Below are 12,890 nucleotides of genomic sequence, written 5' to 3' on the forward strand. Positions count from 1 at the left end.
AGGTCAACATGAGTATCCTTTTTTTTGGTGGTTGTTAAGTGAACTTTAGTTGTTTGAACATTTTCAGAGATGTATTTTTCAATTCCATGCTCAAGTTTCAGTTTTCTTTAATCTTTCCCCTAGGAATCACAAATAGATTCCTGAGAATTTTTAAAAGTATATATATATATATATATATATATATATATATATATATATATATATATATATGTAGAGCATTTGACTTTTGGAGTAAGGTTTTGAGATCCTGAAATTTTTTCCCCAAAGATATGGTACTGAAAACTAATGAAGATTATTACAGGCTTCTTTCCTTCTCTTCTCTCCAAACTTAACTCTTCTATATGATAATAGTAAAAGGGAGAATACTAGTTTGGAACAGTAATAGCATATTACATTGTTGATGGGGAGACAGTATGTTACTCTGTTCTCATTCTAGTTGAATAAATAACACTATATCATATTTGGGAAAGCTGAGGCAATTGGGATTAAGTGACTTGCCCAGGGTCACACAGCTAGGAAGTGTTAAGTGTCTGAGATCAAATTTGAACTGATTTCAGGGCTGGTGCTCTATCCACTGCACCACCTTGCTGCCCCCTTGAGAAAGCTTTTTATGAACCTCCTTTTTTTCTTTTTCCATTGTTCTTTGACTACAAAGATGTGCTTGGAGGGATGGAGAAGACAAAAGCCATTTGTGTATTCTTGTTTTAATGTGTACTATAGCTTTATTTACCAATACTTAATTCTGAATAAATAGTTAATGAATAGAAGAAAGTAAAGGTGTTAATAAGGTTTAAGGATTGATTTCTCTTTCTTTTACATATCCTTAGATACAGGATTCTCTAAACAGAAACACTTTCTAGTTTCAGACATTGAATTAACATTTTATTAAAGCACAGAACAAAAATGACCTTTCTTCTGCTTAAGACAACTGATATTAGTTGTGCCTACTGGGTCAGAGAAACTTAATCTCATAGAAAAAACTAGAAGATTTTAAAAAATCATCCAACATAACACCTTTATCTATGTATACTATTTTTAATATCATAGTGGTAGAAAAGAAATGTTAGTCAAATGAATAGATTTTGTGTTGTCTAAGTATTAAATATGTAGTTACTTTATAATATAAAATGAGGATGACAAGTAATAAGCATGATAATGATTTCCTTTTGCAAACAAACTAGCCCAAAAATACTACAAAAAGTTTAAGTGGTGGCTTTGCCAGACAAAATGTCTCCTCAATCAATTTTTCCAAGACAGTGTTTTATTGTTTTTTGTTGTTGTTGTTTTGACTTATTTTGTTTTTTATGAGATTTTTTTTTACTTTTTTTTTCACTATTTTTCCACCATTTTTTATCTCTTTTTTACCAAACTATAAATTGTATTTCATTATTTTCAACTCTTGCTCTGATTTACTTACTGAAATTTTCATTTGATTTTAAAAGAAATTTTTAGCTCTTGCAAGAATTTTGTTGGAGTTATGACCAATTCATAATTTTTCTTTGAAACTTTGCTTTTTGACATCTTTGTCTTCTGAGTGTGTGCTTCAGTCTTCTCTGTTACCGTATTAACTTTTTATGATTTGGGTCTTTTTTAAGGTTATTTTTTCCAGACTTTTTCATGACTTTAAATTCTATATTTGAACTCTGTACTCAATATAAGGGAGTTGAAGAACTTCAGACTTTTTTCATTGCTATTTTTAGAGGTAGTGCTAGGGGTTTGTGATTTTTGGGTGCTTCCAAAATGATGTGAAGCTGGAAGAAGTGTGGTGTTTGCCCAAGAAAGACATTTGATCCCTTGCAACCTCTAGTCATACTGCTCCTCAAGGTCCCTATTCACTTATGAGCAAAAGTGCTACTCTCTGCTCTTGAACTAAAACATAGAAGTGGATATAGGGAATGGAGTTGCCAGACAGAATCCTATAATCTCTTTCTGTCCAATTCTATCATCTCTAGATTGAGAGCTCTGAAAATTGTTGCTGCTGCTGCTGCTTTTGCAAACATCAAATTAGGTTCTTTTCTCAGATCATAGTTTTGGAACGATAAAGTTCATCAGTAACCATATAGATTAAATCTTTAATGTTATAGAAGTAATTGAAGTCCAGTGAAATTAAGTATCTTATCTAAACTCACAGTGATATTAAGTTACATATGTGGAATTTAAGTTCGTATTTTCTCGTTCAAATTTACTGTTTTTCCACTTTGTTATATTGTAGCTACATACTTTGTTCAAAATTAGAATTGTTAATGATCATGTTAGAGCTGGAAGAAATCTTAGATATTATTTCATTTTAATTTTTTCATTTTCCTGATGAGTAAACTGAGGCTCAGATATAAATCCAGCTGTAATGCTTTTACACCATGCTGCTTTGACATCCAAACTGAATTAATAATAATTCTATAAAAGGATTGCTGACCAAGTATCTTAGAAGAAATATAATCTAATTTTAATCCAGTTTTGATAGCACTTGTTTATAATGATACCTAAGATTAGAACAGAATATGATAACATAAAATATTAAAACAAACATAGTTCTGTAAAAATTTATAAGAACATATTTGCCCTTTTTATTTATCTGGTATTTAGAGAGACTGTATCTGGCCATAGTGTTCATCGAAATATTGACCATGGTGGGAAATTTGTACTTGAGTTTTCTGAATTCAGTTTCTCTTCCCTCATCCCCAATCCTACCACTTTTCCCCTAGAAAATGATTTTTAATTTATACTTTTTTAAATGTTATAGGGTCAGAAAAGCCTGTAAATTAGAGTGATGATTATTTTATAGTCTTAGTCCTAAGAAGTTCTTATTTTGACTTCTTTTGCTTTTTTCAAGTTCTGATGGCTGCACTATGCTTTATTTTAGGATAGTGGCATTTACTACTTTTTATCCATATCAAATGTGTTATAAAACAAAATAATAACTATATAAATATCTATTTCTCTGACAATTTCCCAGTGACTTTGGAAAATGCCAACTGCTTCTCAGTTACATCATTCCTGTAATTTATATTGTCAAAAGAAGTGACGTTCAAAAATCAACGTAGGGGAAACTAGGTATACAAGAATAACATTTCTCTACTGTATTTTCACCAAAACTCAAAAGCCTTCCACATAGTTTATAGGTCTCATGTGATGAGAAACACACACACACACACACACACACACACACACACACACACAAGGTATATACAAAATGACTTGGAAGTAATCTCAGAGGGAAAGAACTACCACTGAGTGGATGAGAAAAAGCTTCGTGCAGGTGATGGACTTTTAGCAGCAGCTAAAAGAAATAGTATTCTAGTCATGTAGGACTGCTAGAGAAAATGCATAAAATTGGGAAATAGATTATCTTATATTGGAATAGAAAAGAAGCTAATTTTACTGGATCTTAGAATAGATTGAAGGAAGTGAAATAAGAAGACTGGAAAGGTAGGGATAGTAGGGAGCTAATGGAATTTTTTTGAATGAAGACAAATCAGACCTATACTTTATGCACATCACTTCTACAACTTAATGGAGCTGTATGAACTGAACTGAATGATGAAATGTGAATATGAACTTAATAATGACATCAATCAAAAGGCTAATTTTGAAATTATTAGTTTAAAAATAGCTTATATTTGGTGTTTTCTTCATTTAAAATTTATATCTTCCTTTTCAATAAAATAACAAACTAATTTTATATTAGTCCTCTAATCACTGTCACAGATTGTGACATTTTTAAAACTGCATAGAAAGTTGTAGAGAATGACTCACCTTGGGCCTGGCCTCTCCAAGAATAGCTGGATGCTGTTCAGATAATGAACACCCAGTCCATCTCAAACGTTAGTTCAAAATCTGGTGATACATTTGAAAGCAAGTATTTCATTCCATAGACTTTGAGAACCCATGATCATCTCTAATTTTAATGAAACAGTAGCCAATGAGCAAGTGCTTAACTTAAGAAGTTAAAGTACTTAAACCTGCTGAGTTCCAGGCACTATAGTAAAAGATGGGGATGGGGGTGCTTTTTTTTGTTTGTTTGTTTATTTCTCCTTCATTTTTAAAGAGGAAAATGTTATCAAGAGATGATTCCACGACATGCAAGTGAGAGAGCTCTGTACAGTCAGCAGCCTCATTTTCTCCTCTAGAACCATCTGGGTCCAGTGGCAAGATGTAGATCGAGCTAGCTGGAAATTGTCTTGGATGTAATGGGACACTTTGCCCATTTGAAATTAAGTTCTTTCACAGTTCTCAGTTATATTAAATGAGTCAATGTCCAATCAGTGATTAATACTCAATGAAAAAATGAGGCTGAGAATGACCTTTTTACCTAATGAAGATAGACTGAAAAATAGATAAATATTATAGATAGCTACATAATATTATATAGATCTCTTTGTAACATAGATATGTCTCATCTATCTATCTATCTATCTATCTATCTATCTATCTATCTATCTATCTATCTATCTATCTAATCTCTGCCTCGGGATTTCTAACCCTGATGCTCAGGATTTCTAGCCAAAACAAAAATAATTACTATTACTTTCACTTGGAGACAATCAGAACCCAAACAATGGCCAATCTGGCTTGGCCTGGTAGTTGTTGGTCAATTATAGCCAGAGTGATTTAGGTTTAAAGCATGCTTTTAAGAAAAAAAATAGTTAGTAAACCCCAGGATATCTTTGTGAGATTTCAGTGATCAAATTTATATTCCTTTAGGCAGAGCACCCTACTGAAGGGTATATTTTATACTTAAGAGGGAAGAGAAAGAAAAGAAAACAAAGGAGCTGTTTTGTTCAAATGACCAGTTCTAGTTGGTCCCCAGAGGAGCAGCTTCTATTCCAACTAGCAGAGGTCATGGTTTCTCCTTCATTTTTGAGGAAGATATCAAAGAAGTGAGTTCATGACATGCAAATGAATTGAAGTGAGAGAGGGCTATTGCTCTTGAGGAACACATAGTCTAATAGGAGATATAACATATAAACACTTCTAAACAAACAACTTAAATTGGGGCTGGTCTCAGAGAGATGACTCTCAGATTAAAATTAGGTGTGATGGAGATTTTTTTCCCCCATAGAATGAATACATTGAAAGAAGAAGTAAAGATTTTGGGAAAATGTGGCTTATGTTTCCATTGTTTTCTATTTTTTATTTACCCTGATTACTCTTTAAAATGTGTGATTGCGTGGTAATGAACAATTTCATATTTGTTTCTGTTGTGATAAAAATATTTTTAGTTTTCTTCTTGTCAGTGAAAACATCATCTTATGCATAGAATAGACATTGGAAGTATATGTAGAAAATTAATTTATTTTTTTAAATTAAGAACTTTTCCCCCCATACTACTCTTTCTTGCTTTTTTTAATTTTTGCTCTGGACACTAATCTTATCACTATTACAAAATAATCATGACTATTGGGAAAGACATACCAGCTGTTACACTATACCTTCATTCACTATTCCTTTGACTTCATTCTTTGCTCTCATTCCTCTCTAAATGTTCCCTTCTCCTATTGGAATATAAGTACTTGCAAACATAATATTTCTTGATTTTATGTTTTTGTTGCTGTTTTGTATTTGTGTCATCAGTGCTTAGTATAAACCTTGACATATAGGGAAGGAAATTCAGGTCCTATCATTGCTCCAGTCTTATTTCATATTGTTGTTCTTCTTACATTCACCATTGGAGTCAAATAGGCTTGCGAGCTTTTCTCCATGTACAAAACTTTTCTCTGTCATAGTCCTTGACAACACAGGATTATACCCATATGACAATGGAGTGTCAGAATAAATCTTTTGTGGTTACAGTGCTATAATATGTAATTGTAGATGCTAAAGAGAACTAAGATTTAATCCCTATTTGGAAGTGGTCTCAGTCAAACTGAGACCTATTGCAGATTTTAGCTTAAAGGCAAAGGTCTCCTATTTCATTCAGGGCCACCTCCACTCCTCTTAATCTGTATCTGGCTACTGGACCCAGATAGCTTTGGAGGAAAAATGAGGTAGGTGATTTTGCACAGCCCTCCATCATTCAAATACAATTCACTTTCATGTCATAGCATCATCTCCCTGATGTCATGGTCCTCTTCAAGAATGAAGGGCAAACAACAATGAACAACAATGTGCAGTAGTATACCTACCATCTCTTTGCCTTTGCATAAATGGTTTCCATATGTATCCTCTCCTTATCTTTTTCTCAATTCTCTCTTCAAAGCATAGCTCATTTCTACCTTCTGAGACCTTTTCTTGTTTTCAAGCTATTAATACTCTTACTCTTTTGAAATTGTTTTGCATTATTTTCTATATATTTGGTATTTATTCATATGTTTACATGTTATATCACTTAATCCCTCAGTAGAACGTACCATAGAATGTATCTTTCTCAAGAAACCTCAGATAATGCTTTCTAGATTTGGATATGATCGAAATGACAGAACAGCACTAATAAAAGAATGCATAAATTCAAAACAGTAAAATACTGTTTTTTTAAAGAAATGACACAAATAATGCTTTAAAAAGGTTAAAAGAAATAATTAAATTTACAGATGTAATTGAATAGATGTTGAGGAACATTGCTATTTGAAACAAATTCATTAAAAATAAATTATCATTATTTTTACTGACAGTAGGATTTCATTTTAATATACATGGATTACTGAATATTTTCAAAAGCCATCAAATGGATAATTTATCACAAATTCTTCATTTTGTTCCCTAAATATTTTTGCTTTTCCACAGACATTTCCACTGAGCCTAGGAGATGGGCAGCTTGATACCTGGACAGATGGTTTGAAAAGAAAAGATTGGCATGACTATGGAAGCATCCACAAAGATGCTCTGCGTTCAGGTATGAAATTAAGTGAGCCAAAAATGTGCTACTTATGCCTTTTTTCCCTTCACTTTAAGGTTAACTAATCTAGTAGTCATCTGGCATACACTGCGATATGTCTTAAGAGAATAGTCAAACCCAATGACAGATGGAAATAGACTTGTTGAAATCTCAGAGAGTTGTAATAAATAAGTATAGAAATATTTATGGGATATTTGCCACAAAGTTTTGATAATGTGTATGCCTATAATATTTCAGAATGATAGAATATGAATGAACCTCAGAAGTTATATAGTCCAACTTTTTCAATTAATTCTTTAACTAACATTTATTAAATGCCTGTTATGTTTCAGACGCTGTGATGTTTTATTTTATTTGTTTTTTTTTTTTCTTTGTTAAGTCATTTTCAGTCATTCCCAACTCCTCATGACTCCATTTGGAGTTTTAACAGCAAAGATACTAAAATAATTTGCCATTTCCTTTTCCAGCTCATTTGACTGATGAAGAAACTGAGGCAAATAATAAAATGACTTGACTAGAGTTACCCGACTAATAAATGTCTGAGTCCAGATTTAAACTCAGATGATAAACTAAACTGATCTTTATCAGTGCATTGTACAACAATGCTCTAAATTACCCTACACTCTCCATTGTCTGTATCGATATTATTAATTTCTATACTGAATATATTGGTATAGTGGCAAAATCAGAGCCTCTGGAGTCAAAAGACCTTGGAATTTGGTTTTAATCTTACCTTTACTACTTGCTGTCTATGTATCCTTGGGAAAATCCATTAAAGCATTCCCTCGGTTACTTTAGTTTTAATCTGAAGGTTATAATTATACTGCCTCTGATAGAAAGAATGTATGGATATGAGGACAACAACATAATTTGACATTTTTGTATTTAGTACAGTGCATTGTACATAGCAGGTGTTTTAAATATTGGCTAACATGAGATATACAGTGGATTGGCTTCTGGAGTAGGCTGGTGAATAGATAAAATGCATATTCTAGGTGGCAGTAGATGAGGGGAAAAGGATCTCTGTTCACCTTCAGCAACTGAAAAGAAAGTAGTTAAGTCAACATTTATTGAGGATCCCTGTTTTGGGTTGTCTATGCAAAATATAAAAATATATTGTTGGGCAGTTATAAATCAGAGACTAACCAAATGCTACAAATGCCTTCATCATGGCACACAGTGTGATTATTTATTCCTCTTTTTAAAATATAACATTGAGTTTCTATCAGCCTTTCTTTTCAGGCATGTGACATTATTGGATGTGTTGAATTCATTGCCAACCTAAGTCTGTGGGTCACAATGTTGGATTATGGACTCCAGAGTAATAGGTAGATTGAGTCTCTGTAATATGAATTGCTATCATGTCTTTCTGGAGCTGAATCAATCAATATATAATCAGAAGAACTGTTATTTAATCTCAGTTTTTATGGACAATTTGCAAGCACACTATGCTTTTGTTTTGTCATCTGTAAAATGAAGGATTTAGACTATATTAGAGATTCTTTAACTTGTTTAATCTTGTCATATATTGGGTTAAGACCATATACTGCTTCTCAGAAATTTTACAGCGAGAAAGGAGCTAAACTGATCTCTATCAGTGCCTCAGGGATGAATTCTTCAGTTTCTCTCTGTCTACTATACCATTTAGGACCTCATTATATACATACATACATATGTCTGGTAAATTTAAGTTTCACATAAAAAGAAAGAAGCATTTTTCCATCTAAATTCAAACTCCATTCCAAATACAGAGTCTATTTTAATAATTGGAAATCATAAGGGAGTAGTTTGTTGGTAATCCTTTACAAAGCAATATCTGTAGAGTGGGGACACTGGGAACAAGATTACAAAGTTAAGAAATAATGAACTACACACATGAAGCTCACCTGAATTCACACAAGTAGTAACTGGAAAAAACAGGATTTAAACCCATCTTTTATTCAGAATCCAATCCATTAGTGCAATTAATGCAATTCAATATATGGTTTTTGGTTATATTCAATTTGAAATAATAAATAAGATAAAGGACAAAATTGTAAAATACTTTTAAAAGCATTTTATAGGAGTAAATATATCCCTGTCCTTCAGTGAAAATGCAAATATAGACAGACTTTGATAATTTTTCAGTCTTTCCTCCAAAACTTTCTCCTTTTTTGTATTTTTTTTCTCTTCATTTCTCTGCTTATTCCCAGTATGTTATCTCCATACACACACATAGATAAACATTGTAAGATAGGCTATTCATGGTTTCTACCCAAAACTTCCCTTTTAAAAATTCAACTTGCCTGTCCCTGTCCTGCTTTGCCCTGTGCCATTCTTTCCCAATAGATAGAGCTTGCGATAGAGAGTAGTGGAAGATCAGTGGGACCAGTAATAGAATTTTAAGGTTAATCACTTTCATCTTTGGGGAAAAAACCCTCCAGGCTGTTAGTCTCAGTGACAGTATCCAACTGCTTCACAAAGGAAAGCCATCTGAGGTAATTTCTTCACATGGGATCCTTATCTTACCTCTCTCTTCAACTTCACTAAGATCAAAATCTCACATATTAAAAATGAAATAGAACCCAGGAGACCTTAATCAGATGTGAAAGGGATAAAACATTTCAAAAGTACTAAACTTCTTTTCCCAGCTTTTGAGATGGTTGTGAGATGAGTTAGTTATGGATGTCCTTAACCCTTAGCTTCCTTGCATTTTTGTTTCCTTGTAAAATTCAGTTTGGATTTTGTCCAAAATGCATACTAACATTTACAAGGTATATTATTTAGGCTGTAGAATATAACAAAATTTTTGCATCCCTTTTTCAGTGGATACAGGAAAACTGTTAATATATGAGATGCTAATTCTTGTTATCTTTTCCTTTTATATCATGTTTTCAGTGGCTTGTCTCTACCTCCTGTCTTCCCTTGCTTCTTTCAAATCTTACATAATCTTACATAAAATTCTATTTTGTGCAAGAAGCCTTCCCATCTGGGAACCTAGAACCTGCCCTCTGAGATTACTTTTATTTTAACCTGTATATGTTATTTGTACTTGTATTTATGCACACATATATTCTGTAGGTAGTTGCATGTTGTCTCCCACATTGGAATGTGAAATCCTTGTAGACAAGGACTGATTTTTCCTTTCTTTATATTACTAGTACTTAGCACAGTAAATAAATAAAATGGTTATTGGCTTAACTGGACTAACATATGACAGGTTCAAGAAGAGATGTGGGTAACGCACTTTTGAATAATTCTTCATTTTCCTTTCCCACTAATAAGAGAAAAGAGAATTATTCAATCAAGAAACATTTATTATTCCCCTACTAGGGGCAACCACAAAACTAGAATCAGATCCAGTGGTCATAGATATTTTTAATATCAAAAGTTGCTTGGACATTTTTTTGTTAGTGAAGAGAAAGGTTTCATTAATTTCATTCTCAAGATAGTTCTCTACATACTTATAATGCTTAACCATTCTACATATCACACTCTGTCTGTAGTTAATGAAAAATAGAAAGCACCCTTGGGGAAATATATGCCCCTTTCGATTCACATATGCAAATGATGTGTGTTGCTTTATCTAGGTCAGATTTTTGGTCAAAGAATATGCAATATTAAATATCTTTAAATTATTTTATTGATACACTAGACATTTTAGTTTTATCTCATCTATTTTGGGGGGAAACATATAAAATGCTAAAAATAAAATAAAGCAAAAACTGCTAGGTTTTAAAATCCTTGAGGGTAAGCATTTTTTATTATTAATCTTGTCATCTTCCTCAGGGCCTATCCTACTTTGCACATAACAGATACTTAACGAAAATTTGTGGGTCTTTTTTAAAATAAAAGATGACTTGTGATTGATAGAATGTGATCTGAAAGCGTTTTGTATAGGACTTGTTGGTTAATAAGAACATGGTGTTCAGCAAAAGCATTTTTAAATTCTTTGGTGTTACAATTGCTGTTTTATTCTTAAAGGAATTTAAAAATTCCTTTTAAAAAGCATTGCTGTATAAAATTGATGTATATAACTAACCTCTAATTTATATTGAAATATTGAAACCCATAAAACTTGAGAGAGAAGAGAATGTTTATCATATTTCAAATTTCTCTGTTTCTCTCAGGGACAGCATTATCCTTCCACTTCTCAAACTTTTGCATTGAAGTTTCTGGTCTCAATATGCAATTGAAATCAAATTTACCAATGATCCTTTAATTGCCAAAGCTTTTTTTCAAAGCTCTTCTTTTGGCACCTCTCTTTAACATTAATCACTGTGGGCCATCTCTCCTAGTGCTTACTCTTCCCTCTCTGAACTTTTATGATAACTTTTTCTCCTAGTTCTCCTACCTCCCTAACCACTTCATTATCTCACTTCCCAATTCAACATCTATAGCATTTCTCCTGTGAAATAGCTGGAGATTCTTAGTCCATTTTTATTCTTTTATTCTCATGTGGTGAACTCATCAACTCAAATTGGTTTAATTATGATCATTTTAAGTCTCTCTTCTAAGCTCCAGTTATATCTAATTGCTATAGGCATCAAACATTCCCCCAAAGAGAACTCATCCTCTTATCCCTAAAGCCTAGTCCTTCAAAAGTTTTCTATTTCTGCTAAGTGAAATAGTATTCTTTTTCCTCCAACTATTATAAGTTCATAATATTCACCTTATTCTTGGCTCCACCCACCTAGCTAATCAGTTACCAAAAATATATAATATCTAATCACACAATATTTCTTTCATCTGTGTTTTTTTTTCTTTATTTACATGTTCACTCCTTTATGTCACTAGTCAGATGGATAATTGTAATAGCTATTTTTTTCCTGAGGCAATTGGGGTTAAGTAACTTGCCCAGGATCACACAAGGTCTTATTTGAGATCAAATTTGAACTCAGATCATCCTGACTTCAGGGCTGGTGCTTTATTCACTTAACTAACTAGCTGCTCCTGTACTAGACTCTTTAATGGGCTTTCTGCCTCAAATCTCTCTTCCCAGTCCAGTCTATCTTTTGCATAGCTCTGAGCATACTACTTCCCTGTTGAATAAAGTCCAGTGGTTCCCCATTGCCTCTTTGATCAAACATAAGTGCCTCTGCTTGGTTTTAAAAACCCTTCAATCTACCTTTTCAGCTTTTTTATATACTATTCCCTTCTCAACACATAGTTCTGTTATTTGAACCTTCTTGCTATTCCTCACACATAACTCCATTTTCCTTCTCTCAATCTTTGAATTGTTTTTCCTGGATATTCCCTCCTTGTTGTCTCATAAAAATCTTTTTTTCTCCAAAATTCTACTCAGATACTTCCTTCTACATGATGTTTTTCCTAATCTCTTAGGTTAGTGCTGCCCATTCCTCCCCCCAAAAAAAAACTATTTATTTCTTTTAGACATGATTTTTATATACTCATTTTGGGTAATCTTATCATTTTTTTAGAACTTGAGCTCCTGGAGTTCAGACAGGGACTGATTTGATTTTTTATCTTGTTATCTCAAGTGTTGAATGGAGCACCTGGTTAATAAATACTTCTTGGTTTATCATAAATAGAAAACAGGCTTGGAAGTATCACATTTTATAATGATCACATTTCAGAAAAGCTTGAAAAGACTTAAGTGAACTGATGCTAAGTGAAGTGAGCAGAATCAAGAGAACATTGTACACAGTAACAACAAAACTATATGATGATAAACTGTGATGAACTTGATTCTTTTCAACAATGAGATAATTCTAGGTGATTCCAATAGACTTGTTATGGGAAGTGCCATCCACATCCAGAGAGAGAACTATGAAAACTGAATTTGAATCAAATCATAATATTTTCACCTTTTGTTATTGTTGTTGTTTGCTTACTTTGTTAGGTTCTTACTAAGTGCTAATGAGATAATGAGATATTAGGTTCTTACTAAGTGCTAAGTCGGTACTTGACAATTCTCTAGTTCGGCCTTTCCTGGGGAAGAGCTTGCATGCTTAGGAGGAGCAAGTTCATTGGTTGAAGTAATTTTTCCCAGAAACCCTTGCATTATCCCACGCCCATTCTCTGGGAGGATAAAAGAGGGCAGCTCTGGAGAAAAGAG

The 12,890-nt window shown here is 32.9% G+C and overlaps 1 protein-coding gene across 2 annotated transcripts in view; it reads left to right on the forward strand.

Moving 5' to 3' along the window:
- The window catches only part of GALNTL6 (polypeptide N-acetylgalactosaminyltransferase like 6), a 1,464,604-nt gene that overhangs the window by 509,607 nt on the left and 942,107 nt on the right, over window positions 1-12,890 (forward strand). For both annotated transcript variants that reach the window (XM_074275446.1, XM_074275447.1), the window contains exon 2: window positions 6,721-6,829. In XM_074275446.1, the coding sequence (XP_074131547.1) occupies window positions 6,721-6,829 (109 nt within the window). The remainder of the gene's footprint in view (window positions 1-6,720; window positions 6,830-12,890) is intronic.

The sequence above is a fragment of the Sminthopsis crassicaudata genome, chromosome 6, assembly GCF_048593235.1.
Source record: "Sminthopsis crassicaudata isolate SCR6 chromosome 6, ASM4859323v1, whole genome shotgun sequence".
NCBI lineage: Eukaryota > Metazoa > Chordata > Mammalia > Dasyuromorphia > Dasyuridae > Sminthopsis > Sminthopsis crassicaudata.